Genomic DNA, 18,768 nt, shown 5'->3' with positions numbered 1-18,768 from the left:
CCAAAAGCATTATCAAACCTACCAAAAAGACGTTATCCGTATCATATATATTTTAGTATTTCGACTCCTTGCAAAATGCAACCATCCAGGCAGACACCACCACCCGGTTGACGCATTATCTGCCCGATCTAGCACTTGCTCGCTTGGTGCTCATTCTTACAAAAGCAATTCTTCACAATAAACACCTTATGTACAATCTTTATAACTAGTGCAATAATTTGGTACGAACAACTTGATGGTATACTAAAACACAGGCAACCATAGATTACTTGTCTGCTTTTACAGCGTGTGAATCAAAGGATCAATTCCACATGGGCACAACACAAAATTGTATTTAATCATGCATCCATCTTACTTCTGCACAACATCAGAACAATTTTCAACCCTGAAAACTCACAAGTTTAGCAAGCCCCTTACTACCAATACCATGCTAGTTAGTTATGAGGCACCACCAGTGTGGCAGTACATTCACAGTAGAAAAAACAGTTAAATTATAGTTACTCATGGAAATACTCAAATTCAGCAAGATAACTAGATAACTTCAAGAACCAGGTGCATGCGATAAAAGCCAGAAAATATAAATGATTCGACCCAACAAGGCCAATGAATTCTTACACGGCATTCAAAAATGAAAGGTTACAGTAACTGTTAACTCCACTAGGAAACAAAAATAAGAACACACCGGCCGCTCAGCGCTTTCCACCACCCCCTCCAAGTTTAGGACCCTTTGGTGCAGCTCCCTTGGCAATGCTACCCTTAGCCTGTGACTTCTGTGACTTGGACATTACTTCAGCCTTCTTCGACTTCTTTTCGTCTTTTGTTTTCTTGATTCTTTCCTTAATTTCACTGCACAATACATTCAAAACGTCAAAGAACCAGTAAAGGAACATTTAGCATGTATCTGAGATGTTGCAAGAGCTACATAACAACCGACTACTCTATCAAAAAGTGCAGGGAAAAGCTAAGACAAAGAAAAAAAGCTGTCTGAAACAATCAGAATGCGGAGAAAACATACCGGAGTGCAGCTTCCCTGGCAGCATCACGGACTTCCGGCTTCTCAGCTCTTTTCTTCTGGATAACCTCTAAGGTGGCACCAACTATGGACCTCGAATAGGGCTTCTTGGTAGCACGTCTCCTCTTCTTCACAGCCTCTTGGGCAATATCCTAAGCATGTCAAGATCACAGGCACATTAAATCAATTCAGCCTGAAATATCATAATAATGTCTTTTTTCTTTCTTCTTTACCAGATACACAAAAGGGAGAGAAATAGACGTTGCATCAAAACATTTGAGTCAAAAGTTTTAAACTGCCCAGGAGTTTCGTGGGCAAGAATCATTAAGTACACTTCCAATGCTAATATCAACTTAAAACGTTTAAAATTCCAATAACCACTGTCCAGGAGCTTTGTTGGCAAGAATCATTAAGTACATTTTCAATGCTGGTATAAACTTAACCCATTTCTTGTTTTGGATAAAATACCAACATATATAATCAAAAGTTATTAGCGAATAGAAAAAAAAATCAGTTATTAGCAAATGCTGACCTAAGTGCAAGAGATATAAGGCGCTATACGTAAAGATCCCAAATGAATATAAATAAATAAAGTACTAATACATACATAATATACGTATCCATGTATCTGAAATTTCAAAGCTTTCTCACCTTCTTATGCTGCTTCCTGTACATGGCTGTCCAGGTAAGCTTCGACGGCTTCAATCGATTGTGGAAATACCTCTTGCATTTCGAATTAGCAAACAGGAAAACCTGATAGGATTAACAGAGAAAAAAAAAGACCTTATTTTCAATATCTAACCAAAAATGAATCAAACTCTGATCTCAAATTTTAGAGTCAAAACCTGAGAATCGGCGCGAATAAATCTAATGCCTTTCCCAGGGTATATCTTGGCTCCGCTAAAACGACAGAGTTCCGTCCTGGTATTCCAAAACCATACATCAATTGACAGAATATCAAACAACAATCAGTAACATTCTAATAGTTCATCACATCACAATCCACATTCGCACGAGCAATTTTACACACAAACTCGTGCGTTTAGAAGCTCATACAAGAAAAATCTTCAAATCAATTCAGAAACATAGCTAATACTGTGATTTCTGCGTTCCAATAGATGTGTGTGTGTGTGTGTGTGTGAGAGAGAGAGAGAGAGAGACGTACTTGAGAACCATGGCTGCTAGTAGTTGTGTGGCAGATGCAGAAACCCTAGAAGTCGAATTGGTGGAGATACGGAATATATATGAGGAAGGTGAATAACTAAGCCCTTTTATTATCAGAAAACCACGAAAATGCCACTGTTTATTGTCATTGGGCCCAGCGTATTCTTTTGAATCTTATCCAATCGGCCCAAGTATGGTTCAGATGGGCTCACTTGATTTCCACCTTGATATGTAGATCGGAGCGGCCCAAAAATGACTAACCCTGTTATTATTATTTTTTTGGGTGAAAAATAACTAATAAAACCTTTCACTTCCTTTATGTCACAATAAATAAGACAAAATATATCTTAACGGAACAAAAACTCAGACAAATATCTCCGATTTTCTGCCATATCTCACAGGACACGCATCACTCCATCAGATATGTCGTTGTCTTCCACCTCTACTGGCATCCAATTCAACTCCACTGGAACTCCATGCACAGGCGCGTGGTCTGTACGCTCCGGTTCGTCCATACAATAAATTGAATTTCTTAGTCCCCGCCTCTGCTGTTTGGTGGTTTGTGGTTGTTTTATGACGTTTGTAGCTGGAGAGAGCCACCCTTGTAGCATTTTACTGCTAGATTGTTTTACTTGGGTAGTGATTGGGAGGAGGCCATTGACCGGCTCCCTCCCCTTTTATATTAAAAAATTCACTTTTAATCCAAAAGAAGGAATAAAATAATATAAAAAACAAAAAGTGGATTGAAAGTGAATTTTTTAATATAAAGGGGGGGAGGGAGCCGGTCAATGGCCTCCCCCCAATCACTACCCGTTTTATTTTGTTTTTTATGATTGTTTTTCGCTTAGGGTACCGAGTAGTCTAAGTGGAGAAGTGGTTGTTGTCTCGTCTTGTTTTGAGATGGAAATATGGATTTTAGTTCTCTTGTTTGTAGTCCTCTCCTTTGGGAGAGTTGGGTTTGATGCAGTTCATGTATTTGATTGTAATTCCCTCTGTGAGAAAAGTTGTCCCTCCTATACGATGGGCTAGTGTGTCGGCATGCATTGGCGAGAATCAAAGGGATTTGAGCATATTTGAAATTGTTTTCACTCGATTGGTGAGTTGTGCCCAAATTGATTGTAAACCTTCAACTTAGTTTGGAGGAAATATAGATGTATGGCTAGCTTTTTTTTTTTTAAGTATCTAGGAAATTGTAATATTCGGGGTCTAGGGCTTTGGTTTCTGTAGAGCAATTTGGTCTCTTGGTACTCATGAATGAAATTTGATCCTTATTTTTTTAAAAAAAAAAAAAAAGAAAAAAAAAGAAGCTCTGCCTAAAAATTTAAATAAAATTTATTTTTGAAAACATATATTTTATATTTAGATAAGCTAAAACATAAATAGACCAACCAACTGAACCAAGTGAATTATTTATTAGGAATGTTCTCGCTTCTCTCTTTATTTTGAGAGAGAAGTTCTCACATATATGTAAGTTGATATTTCTCCCCTCCATTAGAGAGCTTTCACTCTCACGTCAGGCCCCTTCTTCTTTTTTTCTTCTTCTTTTTTTTTTTTTCTTTTTTTTTTATTTTTTTTTTATAGTATTGAGTAATGATAAATATTATATTTTTATTTTATAATTGTCTAATATATTAATGTGACACTTCAAATCAATTATTAATTTTTTAAATTTACCAATAATTAATAAAAATTAATTGAAAGTGTCACGTCACTTTTGCCGAATAAATATCGAATAGAATGATTATATTTAGCATTTTTTATGTATATATTTTAACTTTAATAAAATTTATCCCACCAATAAAAAAAAATATCTAGGAGCCCATATACCTCTACGTGACTGAAAATTGCCAAAGTTTTTCAATAAATAAATAAAAGAGAAAAAAAAAATTAAAAAAAAAAAAAAAGAAAAAAGAAAAAGAAAAGGAAGAGGAAGGCGAAAGCACACAAAGGTGTCGTAGTAGTTCTCATTATTTCAGATGATGATGATGATGACGACACCTCACTGATTCCCAAGGAAAGCCCCCACCGATCACTTCAGCCTGTTAGGAAACCCTAAATTTACAGCAAGACAAAACTCCGAAGACACAGAAATTTCATTCGGGCCTCTCTCTCTCTCTTCACACTCTTCCAACCAAAACCGAAGCCCCAAATCACAAGGCCAAAAACCTATAGATTTGGTTGAAGATCGCAAATTTTTGAAAGGGGTTATGGATAGGGAGGAGAAGAAGAAGCAGCAACGTTGTTCGTCGGAGGATGGGAGCTGTGAGAGCAGCGACTACACGTCGGAGGACGAAGGCACGGAGGACTACAGGCGTGGAGGGTACCACGCGGTGCGAGTCGGCGATACGTTCAAGAGCGGTCGGTATGTCGTCCAGAGCAAGCTTGGCTGGGGCCACTTCTCCACCGTCTGGCTCGCTTGGGACACCCGCTTCTCGGTACCTCTCTCTCAATGCTTTTTTTTTGGTGATCTTCCTGATTGATTGAATGTAGCCTCTGAATGAAATGCAGTGAACTTTGATACTTGAATGCGACTTGGTGTGGGGTTTGTAAGATTGTGATTTTTGAGAATATTAGTGTTTAATTGATCTTGTTCGTTTTTGAGTTTGTGTTATATCTGGTTGCCAAGAGAAACTTTTAAGAGAAAAGGTGAACTTATAAATTCTGAGTAGTGTTTCATGTTTTGAGTAACAAAAAATGCTTTTGTTTTGTTAGTAACTGAATGAGTGGCTTTTTTGTTTGTTTTGGCCTGTTTGTTTTGTTAATTTGCGAATTGGGGCAGCGATATGTAGCTCTGAAAGTGCAAAAGAGTGCCCAACATTACACTGAGGCGGCCATGGATGAGATAACCATCCTGCAACAGATTGCTGAGGGTGACCCAGATGATAAAAAGTGTGTAGTGAAGCTTTTGGATCATTTCAAGCATTCGGGTCCCAATGGGCAGCATGTTTGTATGGTTTTCGAGTACTTGGGAGATAATCTCTTGACACTTATCAAATATACTGAGTACCGGGGTTTGCCCATTCATAGGGTGAAGGAGATCTGTTTTCATATTTTGGCGGGATTGGATTACTTGCATAGACAGCTCTCTATTATACACACTGATTTGAAACCAGAAAATATATTGCTAATGTCAATGATAGACCCTTCTAAGGATCCCAGAAAGTCAGGTGCTTCACTAATTCTTCCAAATAGTAAGGATAAGTCTGCATTGGAGTCCGGGGCTGGGAAGGACATCAAGACATTAAATGGGGATTTGACTAGGAACCAGAAAAAAAAGATTCGAAGAAAGGCTAAGCGAGCGGCTCAGGGTTGTGTGGAGAAGGAAGTTTCTGCGGAAGCTGATGCAGATCCAGATTCATCTAGTGCTGTGGAGTCTTCTCCTAGTGCGAAGTTGAATGTGGGTTCTGTAGAAGACCAGTCTACTAGTTCTGTTAGTACAAATAGATTGTCAGATGCTGATGGAACAAAGGGCACTGGGCTAGGAAACCAGGCTAGTAAGAGAGGAAACCGCTCCAATAGGCAGAATCTGTTGGCATCAATTGAGCTCATGTGCAAGTTGGTTGATTTTGGAAATGCATGTTGGACGTACAAACAGTTCACGAATGACATTCAGACAAGACAGTATAGGTGTCCAGAGGTGATCCTTGGATCTAAATATTCTACTTCGGCCGATCTTTGGTCCTTTGCTTGCATTTGTTTCGAACTTGCAACTGGTGATGTACTCTTTGATCCTCATAGTGGTGACAACTTTGATAGGGATGAGGTATGTATGTCATTCAGTTATTTACTTATTTCTTTCTTTCGCAACATGTTATATGCACTGCATCCCATTTCTTTTTTCTTCTTTTTTTTCCTGCTTTTTTCTTTCGTGCCATGTGTATGTTAATTTCATCTCTGCTCCCCCTGCCCCTGCCTCTTTCGCAATATTGTTTGCCATTGTTTCGATTACTAATGGAACAGTTGAAATGAGTAGGAAGTCTGTTATGCAATTTGCACAATCTTCTAATTGCTGCTGTATTTGTAAATTTATACTTCTAGAAGCATAGAGTTTGTAGGTCCTAGTGCATAAGATTCTAGCATTATTTTTGTTCTCCTCGTGAGTAGTGAGTTTGCAAGGAAGAAAACTTAACAAATATCTTCCTCACTTAAAGATTCTAGCATTATTTGGCAGAGTAAGGCCCCCTTTGAGAGGCTTTCTTTGCTTGGTCGGCCACTTTAGGTAAGATCATCACTTTGATTAACTTAAGAAGAGGCAGCTTGTTATGGTAGATTGGCGTTGCATGTGTAAGAAGAGTGGAAAAAACGTTGACTACCTTTTATTTTAATGTGAGATAGCTAGTGCCTTATGGAACTCTATCTTCGGTATCTTTGGTTTAGCATTGGGCATGGCCTGTCGAGTGATGGATCTCTTCACTTGTTAGAGAGGGCAGTGTGGTAGTCTTCAAAGTGAAAGTGGAAGATGATCCCGTCTTGTTTGATGTGGTGTATTTGGAGAGAAAGAAACGATTGAAGCTTCGAAGACAGTGAGAGGATGGTGGTGAAATTAAAGGCCTTCTTCTTCCATACCCTATTTCAATGGATGGTTGCCTATAAGTGTTATCATATTTCTAGTTTGCATGATTTTTTTTTGTAGGTGTTTGCCTTTTGCCTATAAGTGTTATCATATTTCTAGTTTTCGAAAATAATAATTTTAATATTCTATTTTTTTTGTAGGTGTTTCTCCTGTATTCGTCATGAAGTTCATTTACTTATTAAAAAAAAATAGAATATTAAAATTATTATTTTCTGAAAAAAATAGTTCAGCCAAGATTTTCAAATATAGAAAACAGGCTGATACACTGTAGAATAACATAATATTGCAAGTGATTTTATCATGTGGTTATTCCTGACAAGAATGCTAGTAATATTGTAATAATGCATTTGCAACTAGTCGCTAACCATAATAGCAATATGTCAATCCAAACAAATTCCTGCACAATCAGTGTCACCGCTGATGAAGTAGACTTTAACCAAGTTCTCAATGCTATTTTATGTGTACAGACACAGTCATGCTCTCCTAGAATTGGAACCCCCACAACTTATTCTCAATCTTGACCAGGTCCACCGACATGTTGTAATATTTCTCTCATGCTAGATATATAAGTATATGATAGGATATTAAATAAAAAAATAATTTTTTATACCAACTCCTATAACATGGGAATGTTGGTTTAGTTGCTCATAGTCATCCTCCCACTATTTTCATTGTAATGAAGAGGGAACGAAAGTAAAGGGGGTGAGGGAAAATGGTGGGAGGAAAAGGCTGTCCTTTGATTGAGGAGAGAAGGGGGGAAGGGAAGAGAAATGGAGAGATCTCCCTTCCCTCTGGGCCCACCATTTTGTTTCCTCCCAAATTGGGAGGAAATGAAGGGAAGAGAGAGGGGGGGGGGGGGGGGGGGGAGAGAGAGAGAGAGAGAGAGTATCTTGATATTTGATTCTTGTGGGACCCATGATATTTTTCTTTCTCAATAACTCAAGGTACAAAACTTCTCTCTTCCTTTTCCTTCCCCTTCTTTCAGTCAAACATAGTGTTAGGTTAATGTATTCAGTTAAGACCTGGTAAGTTGAAACATGTTTTCATAGTGTAGATGTGCTTGTGCAAGATGTTGCTGAACAGTTGTTCTGCAGCTTCCCCTGGTCACATCCATAACTTTTCCTTTGGCCACTGCTTTGACTATCATTTCGAATGCTGTTGAGGGACATCACCTAGCCTGTGATGTTTATCTCCATCAACTTTCATGTTGTCTAACCTTTCTTTACGTTTAATTCAAATTCATGCTTCAGAGTTCAGATTTTAAAACAACCCAGATACTTAAATTTGGAGGACTTTAGCTAACCCTGGTGAATTTGCAAAGTAATGGTCATCCCAGCGTTACTGTTGCTATAACTTTGTAGTGAATTTGATCTAATCTATTTGGAATAAACTAACTCTTGTGAATGCAACGCAGTTACTAAATCTTAGTGGAATTATTCTGTTGATGCTGTTGCATAGGCTAATTGGTTTACTGCAGGATTTTAGAGCAAATATTGCAATAAAAATGTCAGAGACTTTTTGCAATGTTACTCTGTAGCAGCCTTAAATTTCAGAGTTTCAAGTTGTAATTGTCACTTCACTTGGATCTGTACATAACTAAAATATGTTCCCTGAGTCCAGCATATGTTGTATTTTCAAAAATTTAGCATAGTACACGGAACATATTTATAGAAATTTTTCAACCAACCGCTGATGAAACTGCTGGTCGCTGGCCACATAATCAGATGTGCCAATTGTCTTAGATGCTGCTGACATAAGCTAAAAGTTATCCAGATTGTGTTAACTTGAAATACATTAGCTCTATATGGTACCATCTGTTGGGAATGCAACCAACTGATGAATATGAATATTACCTTTGTCAATGGTATTTGAACCAAATGGCATCTCCTCTTCGGATCTTCCCATAAGAAAAGGGTGGAGTATGAGATCTTGGGTACAGTCTACTATAGGTTTTTGAGTTATATTCAGTATTTACATTTAAAACTGATGAATGTAATGTGAGCTTAAGAGTAATGATTGTGCCTTCTTCTTTAGTGTTTGTTGTTATATTAAAATCTGAATACATTTGGAGTCCTAATCTCAATGTACTATTATAAGACATAAATTGGGTTTGCAGAATAAAACTCAAGCTGCCAAAGTATTTGATCTTGACTGAGACGATTTTCCAAAAGGTGGGAACAAAAACTCATTTAATCAAGCACTGAATCTTTAATGTCCACTAGATTGCATATCTAGTTGGGGAACATAAACAGTCTTTGTTTGCGCTTTTCTAGGATAAACTGAGTTCTCAGAAACCTAATAAAGACATGAAGTTTAATCATAGTCCTTTTTGCTTATCTGGCATGTTCTTAGTCTGTGAAACGCGTGTATATAATGTAATATCAACAAGATAGATTGTGGAACTACAAAATCCTCCATCTCTTTAAAACACTCTTAATTGTTTCAAACATTTTTCTGGAATGGATTAAAAATATCATTTTTGACATACAATCTTTATGAAATTTTGAGTTGCAAATAATTCGAACTAATCAGTATATTGGATTATTCATCTTAGCTAGCATCAGCTGAATGATAAAAGAGTAGTTTATTTTCATCATAAGTAATACTTGGAAAAAAAGGCAGCATATTTTCTAGCAACAGTGTCTTTTCAGAAACAGGTTTTGAGTATTAAGATTATCTCCTTGGGTTGATATTGAACTTATTCTTGATGACATGCTGTGTCGTTGCTGCCTTTTTGGAAGTATGCCTGAAGTGCTTTGGAATAATTTTCCATGTTCATTGAATGAGAACTTGTGCATAACTTAAAACTTTTTCTTTACATTAATTTGAGAAGTGCATTAAATTTAGTTTATGTGCTGTATATTTTTCCTTTTATATGAAATTCTGTACTACAATGATCGTGTCACTCTATTAACATGCAAACTTCTGTAGAAAATCTGTAAAAGTTTGTCTCGTGGTCATGTTAATGCCAACAGTCTTATATGAGTGGTCGCATAAGGTGTTCTTTTTCCAACTCCTTGTTTCATTTTAGTTTTAGTTGACCTTGAGTGAACATCTGCACTACCCTTAAGTATCTAGGTGTTTGACTGCCTGTTTTGATGTTTTGCATGGCATGTTTTTTCTTTCTTCTTCTTTTTTTAATAACATGAGGTTTGAGTTCCTTAAAGGAGGATTGATCACAGTGATTATATGTGCCGTTCTAACTCTTGTATTAAGTGTTCACCTGTAATACAACTTCTTTTATAGCTTTCAGCATATTTGACAAATATATACTTTTTGAAAAAAAATGATCGCAGGACCACTTAGCATTAATGATGGAGCTTCTTGGAATGATGCCACGCAAGGTGAGAAAAGTATCTTTCCCACCATTTACGAAGCTCACTACATAAGACACTTGTACTTAACTTCTGAAATGCCAACAATTTTCTCAGATTGCCTTAGGTGGCCGCTATTCCCGGGATTTCTTCAATAGATATGGTGATTTGAGGCACATCCGTCGGTTGCGTTTCTGGCCGCTGAACAAGGTTCTCGAAGAGAAGTACGATTTCAGTGAGCAAGATGCAAATGACATGACTGATTTCCTGATTTCAATTCTTGATTTTTTCCCCGAGAAACGGCCCACTGCAGCTCAGTGCCTTCTTCATCCATGGATCAATGCAGGACCTCGCCTTTTGGAGCCATCTATGCCTTCTGATGAAAACCATGAAGCGGAAAGTGTCAGTTCTGAGAAAAAGAAGAGGGAGAAGGATGAAAGGGAAGCTATGGAGGTTGGCATGGGGAACATTGCCATAAACTCAGATTCTAAACAAGTCAAAGATAAACCTTCCAAGGTAGCCTCAAGCAGTTCATCTAGGTAGGACCCTGGCACATGTTTCTTATTAAATCTGCCTTGTCATCATCTTCCGCATAATTTTGTTAGATAGCCGCTGGCATTCATGAGAGACACGATTGCTTGCTTCCCTTGCTTTGGTTTTAAGTATTTGTTTTGTGAATGGGCGTGGGGTGGATAGCATTTGGTTCTGATATCTCTTTAAGAGTTAAGAAGCTTGAGCGAAGCAATAGCTGAAACGAGAAGTAGATTCTCTGATTCTGAGAAAATGCTCTTTCCACCACAATTAGTCGCATACAACGGGACATGTGGCATTTGTTACGACTGACTTGTTCATGAACATTGTTTAGTTGAACAATTTCAATTTGACCCATTTACTGGATCCAGATTCTATTCAAAGTATTGATACATTACCAAATCTTTTATAGATTTTCCTTGGCATATTTGGGGTGGGGTTTTTCAATTTCTTTTGATTTTGTTTGACGTAATGCAATGCATTATTTAGCCATATATGCGCATTATCTGCATTTTGAGCTCTCGCTTATTTTGTCCGAGATGCATGTTCTCAGTTCTATGATGGTTGGGCTAGTGGGGACTATAACATCTTTTCAGATTCAATTCCATTGAAACTAGATCCGTTGAACTGGAATCTTAACAGGTTGAGTTCCAACAACAACTGGATCAAGGCCAAAACTATTTGAGGTTGGGATAGCAATTCATGTTAGCGTGTCTGATTCGGTCGTGTCAAGATATAGATATAAAATTATATTAGTCAACTTTAATTCGACCTGTTTAATTGAATAGGTTAGACCTCTCAATCTTAATCTGTTAATTTTGTATTGAGTTTGCAGATAGTGTTAAAAATTGTCCGTCCTAATGTTGTGTGTTAAGTTCGAATCGTGTTTAGGCATAAGTAAAAGACTATAAAAGTAAATTTTAATTTAACTCATATAATTAAATGAGTCAAACTTTTTATTTTAATTCATTAATTTCGTGATGTTGAATTATAAATCTGTAACAAGAATTGTAAATCTCAGTCTCACCAAAATGTCATGTTATTAGTAATTTTAGCGTTACTTCTGTACAATGGAATCTCCAAAATGCTGTGGATAAAGTTGGAAGTGGCTGACAAATTTTTATGAGACGCACAAGAATAAAGCGTGGGGTTCCAAAACGATCATTAAGGACTTGTTTAAGAGCATATGGGTCAGGTTTTATATATTTAAATTATTACAGGCGGCAATCTTTCTGATTTCCATTAAGATTAAGAAAGAGACGTAGCAATTGCTGTGGTTTATAATGGAATCTTTCCTTGCCTACAAATAATTTATGGTCATTGAAAAAAATTTATAGTCATTTTTGTCTTATTGAAAATAAAAAAAAAATATATATATATATATATATATATATATATATATATATATATATACACCACTTGCTTTTGTAGTTGTTTTTCAGAAATAACCGTCCAGTGAATTTTCATGAAAAATATAGGCGCACTTTGGCCGTTGATTTCTTCAATAACTTACGTTCATTATTTTTTTTTAGTCTACACTAAACATTCAAAAATGACAAAAAAAAAAAAAAAAAAAAAAAGAAGAAGAAGAAGAAGAAGAAGCCTTAAAAAATTAATAAAAAATAAAAATTTTACCCCACCTTTTTTATTTTTTATTTTTTAATTCAATTCAGTCCATCTCATCACCTAGTGTATGTAATGTGTTGTTCGGGGCTATTTGGTAAACTTTGTGAGAAACAACATGTGAAAGGAGGAGAAACCAACTCAAACTTGTGATCTTATTAGGACCTGACAAACTTCCATGTGGGTTGTGGGATCGGGAGTTGCTTTCTAAACCGCCCATGTGCGGCTAAAAACACAAAACAACAAAAGCTACCAGAAGAGAACAAAACATGTCATTCTCATCACGCTAGCCAAACAAGATAACCCAAACAAACGGCATCCGACAAGCCGATATGTTAAAATAACACCAAAATGAACGCAATTTAGTTGAATAAATTGGAAAATTATTTGGTGAACACGATTCACTCATCAGTTGTTTAAAAAAAATACCGAGGCCTTATTTGATTTGCGGAATGAGTATTTCATTAAAAAATGAAATAGTTATTACTCGAAATAAAAAAGAGTGATATTCTTACTCTTTAGTTTGGTAGCAATATATATACTTTAATTGGAATCCAATCAAAATTACTAAAAAAAACTTCACATTATTATTATTATTATTATTATTAATTTTTGTTTAAAATATATATATTTCTTTTGAAAACTAGTGGGTGGCTAGGCCACTCCCGATGCTTATCGGGCCACTCCCAAATACTCATTGGGGGTGGCCAAAATGCTCCGACCACCCTTGGTACGCCTTGGAGGTCCACCGGGAGGCGTTTCGAGGCTAGTGCGACCACCCCCAGCTTCATATGTGACTGGCCGACCACCCATTGTAAATGGGTTTTTTTTTTCTTTTTCTTTTAAAAAAAATTGAAAGAAAATAGAAAATAATGAGTTGTTTTTTTGGAAAAATGCAGTCTATACCTTTAGAAATAGCTATTCCTCTCATTTTATAAAAGAATTAAGTATTCTTCTTTAAACGAAACCTAAAGAATCCCTAACATTCTCTTTTCTCTCAAAGAAAGAATAAAAAAAAATTCTTGCAAAAGAATATTTAAATGGAACAGTAAAGGTGAATAGTTAAAATAGAGTTGAATATAAGTGCTTTGAAAAAGTGGATAGCTAAAATAAAGAAAAATGGTTTTATAATTGAGTAAATTTGATTAGCAAGATGTGAATGCTCTTATAGAGTAAAGAGTAGTAGTACTTTTCACATCCATTAAACACCGACTGAAGTATAATGTTTTAAGTGACTTACAATGTCGGCCAAGCCACTTAAAAAAAAAATTGTTATAATTATTTAAATTAATATTCTACCATTCCCATTACGAGAGCACATCCCTTCGCCGAGAGAATCTTTCATATAATTTCAATTCTAGTTTGTAAGATTAATTAACAAATATTGATTTGCAGAAGTAATAAGAAAGAAACATATGGCAACTAATTAAAGAATCAAATGCATTATTTTTTATTTAAAAATTATAAGCATGATGGTTGCTAGTGGTGTTAGCCAGCAGCTAACACTCACGACAACCCAACCTGCCTAATCCACACATGACACAAAGCAGAGCTTTTTTATTGTTTTCATAACAAATTTTAAGATTTTCTTTTCTTTTTTGGAGGCAATTTTGGGCAACTAGGTATTGGCCATGACCTCCCACTGGTTTGATGCCACTTCCCCTTAGAACTTCCATCTTCTTTTTTCTTTTTATTTTCACCTTCTCCAATGGTTGCTACAGATCACTGACTGCTACAGAAATTTAAAAATCCCATGAACTCATGATTGCGTATCATTTCCATGCTAGTCTCAATACCAACGACCCCTGCCAATTTTTTTAAACAAGATAAAATAAAAAAAGAAAAAAGAAAAAAGAAAAAAGCATACTAATTAGCAGAAAAAAAATAATCAAACAGAAAACGTTATATGTATATATAAAAGTTAAATCGCAGGAAAGAGATAAATTTTTAAAAATAAATAATTTTAAAGGGCGAACCATAATTTTACTTGATGCTTTTAAAAATCACATTTTTATTTTGAAATCGTTAAATCAAACGGATTTAAGAGTGTATTTGGCACTATGATTGCGCAAACCACAAAGTGCGATTCGTTTTAAAAAATGTACAATATTAAATGCTAAACGTCAAATCACGATTTTTATCAAACCCTTAATTGGGTTTTTAAAATTTGAATTTTAAAATTATTATTTTTTAAATAGCATTGCAAGTTTTAAAATCACAAACCGAAACGAACCCTTAATTTTAGAAAATGCTGAGAAAGTTTGAGGTTGAAGAGATTTGTTTTACCCATTGTTATAGCGCTAGCAAAGATGACACCAGAGAGAATGAATACAATAAGAGATGCCCTCTTAAGAATTGTGATCATTTTTCTTATAAGGAACTGCCCCCAGAAGCCAGCACAAAGAGACACCGATGTGAGGTATACAGCTGCAAAAGGGTTTGAATGATGGATTTATCTCATGGGATGGGAATCCATTAAAAAAATGGCAAAAATATATTTACTTCATAAGTTGAAAGATTCATTCAAAAGATTTACCGTAGGGAATAGGGAACCTCTTGAGCAGGTAGAATTCCACAACAGATAACGACGACGAGAACATCATCACAAATGTTGCCGTCGCACTTGCAACCTGGGAATATGAAGAAATTTGCATGTGTTTTTAGGTTAGAGAAATTCACTGCATAATCTTTCATATTCTTATGCAAAAACTAACAAAATAATCTTTCTTGCAAACCTAGGAGTGACCTATGCAGTTCAAGAATTAAGGTTACATATGGTGTGTGGAATAACTATTCTATTAAAAAAATAAAATAGTTTTTATTAAGAACAGTCTTGATCTAACACTTTGAATAATCATTCCCTCCTGATCTATGAGAATAACTATTTCAATGATATTTTATTATATATTCTTCCATTTTCAATAAAAATTAATTATTTTCTTAATAAGTTATTTGTCCCAATTCACAAAATAAGTTCTTTATCCCCCAATCACACGAAAAAAGGGTGCAAGTGAAAAAAGTACACTGTTTGGTGTAGCCTTTTCTTTTTCCTGTGACTCAGAAAAGTGTGACAATTTTTCCCCCCCAATACAATGCCTCACAGGATTTAGAGAATTAAGAAGAAAAAACAAGTCCCAAATCCCAATCACAAATTGCTTGGCACGTGCCCAATTGAAAAGGCTGCAAGTGAAAAAGTACATTGTTTGGTGTATTTTCTTTTCTCTTTGCTGTGACTCAGAAAAGTGTGACAATTTTTTCCCCTCTATTGGATGCTCAGTGTACAGCAGGTGATTCCTGTATCCCGGACAGCTGGGGTGATGACATCTCAATCTGGATATTAAATTTAAGGATAGAATTATACCTGGGGGATGACACCAATCTCAAGGAGCAGGGGGCCTAGAATGAATCCACCGCCGGAACCAAGAAGGCCCCCAACAGTGCCTCCTAGGATACCACAGAGTGAACAGAAGGCTATGTGGATTGCAGTCCATTCGATGGAAGCCTCGCAAATTGATTCTCTGTTGCCGGTGCTCATCCTCTTCTTCTGTTCTCTGTACAGCCTGACTGATTCATATCCAAACACTCCAAGTGCTGTGGGAAACTGACACAGAAGCGACCCACAAGTTGGTGAGGCTGACCCAGTACAACAGAAATAATCAAAAAGTAGGAGCAATCAAAGGCAAGTGTATGTCACCTGCAAGCAGAAGAGCACCCAGTACCATGCACTGCAAACCGCTACATCATTCTGCAAAATAAATTTGAGACCATAATTCATAAACACTGTTTAATTGATTAGCCCATATAAAATGGTAGATTTAATCATCATTGGATTTAATATTTTAACTCCAATAATTAGAGAGAGAGAGAGAGAGAGAGATGGTGTGCTTGCCTTGATGATCTGCAAGACTAGGAAACAAACCCATACAATTAGTAGAACCGAAATCCTTTTCCACCTAAGGTTGAAACACAATAATTGCTGAAAGATATAGAGCATTAGATCAGTTAGTCTAACAAAAATGAATTGGGAAACTTTAAAGATCATAAAGTAAAAACTTTTGCTCACCATTTGAGATTTCTCTTCTCTGGGTATTAATGGCTCATACTCGGCATCAATCAGAACTGCAAATTACCAACAACAACAACAAAAAAACATTAAATTTGACTTAAAGCTATTCACAAATAATTCATGAAAATGTAATAAATACTTTGGTTTATGTTCTGTGTATGCTTTCTTACGTTCACCACGAGAGTTAACCACTGTTCCTTGTTGATTGACCATTTCTTTCTGCAATTATTTTTTTCCAACAATCATTACCTCGAAAGGAGCTACTTTTGCAGAAAGGGTTACAATAGCATATACTTTACTAATCATAGAAGCTGACCTTGAAAATACTCTCTTCCTTCCACATCTCGAGTGCCTTGAAAAAGGACCTTGACGAGGTCCCTGATCACCAAAAAAAAATTAAAAATTAAAACCAAAAAGGGAAAAGGAAAAAGTTGTCAGCACCATTTTTCTACAGATGGGAACGGAGCAGTAAAAGGATATCGGTGATTTTAACAGACCCATGAAGAGGATGATGATGAGAACAGTGATAAGCCAGTACGGGAAGACCACACTGAGCGCCACGCCGATGGTGATGCCAAGCATAAGCATAGGCTGGAAGAGAAGGGCGAGATCGTAATCTAGGATTGGCACTTCTTTTGTTGGATGCGGAACTCTTAAATTGTACCAAACTGATGATACCGATGCCCCCATTATCATACCTGCAACCATTCCACGTTACAAATACGAACATAATCACGTAATTATAAAAGTAAAACATATCGAAAGAAAAAAGAAAAGAATAGGAGAAAAAGAGAAGCACAGAGGCCAAATGGGCCAGATTTCAGCCGCCTTTTTAGCTATTCTAGTTGCCATACTTGACTAAATTTATTTACTAAAAGTCATTAACCAATTGAAACACCAAAAGGAAAATATATTTGGAAGAACGTCAAAAGCCAAAAAAAAATGGAAGGAATTGGCTTACATTTAGAAAGCGCGGCAGCAGACTTGGTATCAAACCCAACAATCAAGGTAAGCATGGGAACAAAAATGCCTCCCCCTCCCACGCCGCCCACAGTTCCACAAGCGGATCCCAGAAATCCTATCAGCGTCACCAAAACAAGTCTCCAATTAAACTCTAATTCCTGCACCGATCCAAAAGCCGAAAATTACCCAATAAGCAAATATAAAAAGCAATGCAAACACACACACACATATATATATATATAGTTTGATTCATGTACGAACGTATTTTTATGTAAATACGACGAAAGGGAAGGGAATAGGAGAGACATACCGGCCAAACAGTGTCCGTACTGGATCCATACGAGGAGGAGTGGAGCAGAGTGGAGTTCGGAGAAGACGAACGGTTTTGGTCTTCTGGGTTATCACCATAAAAGTCGCTGACAAAAAGAACAGAGAGAATCGCCACAGAGAAACCAGATAGGAGATAGAGTACGAATCCACTCGTGGCCATTGGCGTTGCCTCGAGGAACTACTGCAAACTATTTTTTCTTTTTCCTGAAAAACACACCGCCAGATGCCTGCTTCCACCGATTAAATTATTTATGAGCTTATGGTCATCATCGACTGCTATGCTATATAAAACTGATGCGTCACTCAGCGTCACAGAGAGAGAGAGAGAGAGAGTACCAGGTTGTCGTTTATAAAGATAGTACAAATATTAATAGGAGTTGTTTGTACTCCTATAAAATAAATTAATATTATTTAATAGGAGGAGATTTTTATTTTTATATTTTTTGGGGTGAATAGAAGGAGATTTAACATTTATAAGAAGTACAACAGGGAAGAGCCAGACAAAATAACGAAATCAAATAAAGTTACTAAATCGGACAGTGTTACACGTGGCATGATAACAGTGGTGGTATGGACGTTTTACAAGTTTTTTTTTTTTTTTTTTTTTCTAAAAAAAAAATAAAAAATCAAGTTCACCTTATTTTTTAAAATTATTGTAATTCAGGATATAAATGGCTCTTAAATATATAATTGTAATTCAGGATATAAATGGCTCTTAAATATATAATTAATCTTACTCTTTTGGAATATGACATAACTTTAAATGGAAATGAAATCAATTTTTTACAAATTGACATCAGTTCATAATTAATAAAATAATTGAACAAACAAGTTAATTTTCCAACCATATACTCTTAATCATTTATTAATTACCTATAGACCATCACATCAATTTATAAAAGAACTTATAATAAAAAGAATATCCCAACCATTTTCCTTTCTCTAATAAGTTTGGCAATTACATTATCCACTAACACATGATTGTGATAGACAAATCCGAAATTTTTCAAGAGTGTAATGATCAACATCGGACAAATTTATAATTTATTTCTCTTTTTCATTTTTTTTTTCTAAGGTGGGTACTTTCACAGGATGAGAATTCCGGCATTTAGGTAGTTCGAACACGTTTATAGGGTAGGGGACTATGACGCCCACTTGCCCCGGGCAGGTGACGTGCTGCTCGGGGGCAAGT

The 18,768-nt window shown here is 36.1% G+C and overlaps 3 protein-coding genes across 3 annotated transcripts; 1 reads left to right on the top strand and 2 right to left on the bottom strand.

Moving 5' to 3' along the window:
• Positions 1 to 557: 557 nt before the first annotated feature.
• Positions 558 to 2,257, bottom strand: LOC133872975 (large ribosomal subunit protein eL24). The gene is made up of 5 exons (XM_062310672.1): positions 2,178 to 2,257; positions 1,858 to 1,933; positions 1,664 to 1,765; positions 1,016 to 1,164; positions 558 to 846 (listed from the first exon to the last, which is right to left on the bottom strand). Exons 1-5 carry the CDS (start codon positions 2,186 to 2,188, stop codon positions 690 to 692), a joined length of 495 nt encoding a protein of 164 aa, XP_062166656.1. The 5' UTR covers positions 2,189 to 2,257; the 3' UTR covers positions 558 to 689.
• Positions 2,258 to 4,123: 1,866 nt separating this feature from the next.
• LOC133872885 (uncharacterized) lies at positions 4,124 to 11,019 on the top strand. The gene is made up of 5 exons (XM_062310523.1): positions 4,124 to 4,262; positions 4,300 to 4,611; positions 4,956 to 5,939; positions 10,046 to 10,093; positions 10,181 to 11,019. The coding sequence occupies exons 2-5, from the start codon at positions 4,384 to 4,386 to the stop codon at positions 10,604 to 10,606; spliced, it is 1,686 nt and encodes a 561-aa protein (XP_062166507.1). The 5' UTR covers positions 4,124 to 4,262; positions 4,300 to 4,383; the 3' UTR covers positions 10,607 to 11,019.
• Positions 11,020 to 13,643: 2,624 nt separating this feature from the next.
• LOC133873736 (sulfite exporter TauE/SafE family protein 4) lies at positions 13,644 to 17,869 on the bottom strand. The gene is made up of 12 exons (XM_062311485.1): positions 17,557 to 17,869; positions 17,245 to 17,404; positions 16,781 to 16,981; positions 16,600 to 16,661; positions 16,454 to 16,502; positions 16,281 to 16,336; positions 16,107 to 16,193; positions 15,912 to 15,962; positions 15,579 to 15,818; positions 14,754 to 14,847; positions 14,504 to 14,644; positions 13,644 to 14,022 (listed from the first exon to the last, which is right to left on the bottom strand). The coding sequence occupies exons 1-12, from the start codon at positions 17,734 to 17,736 to the stop codon at positions 13,940 to 13,942; spliced, it is 1,404 nt and encodes a 467-aa protein (XP_062167469.1). The 5' UTR covers positions 17,737 to 17,869; the 3' UTR covers positions 13,644 to 13,939.
• Positions 17,870 to 18,768: the final 899 nt, after the last annotated feature.

This window comes from Alnus glutinosa, chromosome 7 (assembly GCF_958979055.1).
Source record: "Alnus glutinosa chromosome 7, dhAlnGlut1.1, whole genome shotgun sequence".
Lineage (NCBI taxonomy): Eukaryota > Viridiplantae > Streptophyta > Magnoliopsida > Fagales > Betulaceae > Alnus > Alnus glutinosa.
The sequence above is the reverse complement of the archived record's forward strand: the minus strand, read 5'-3'. Positions and strand labels throughout refer to the sequence as shown.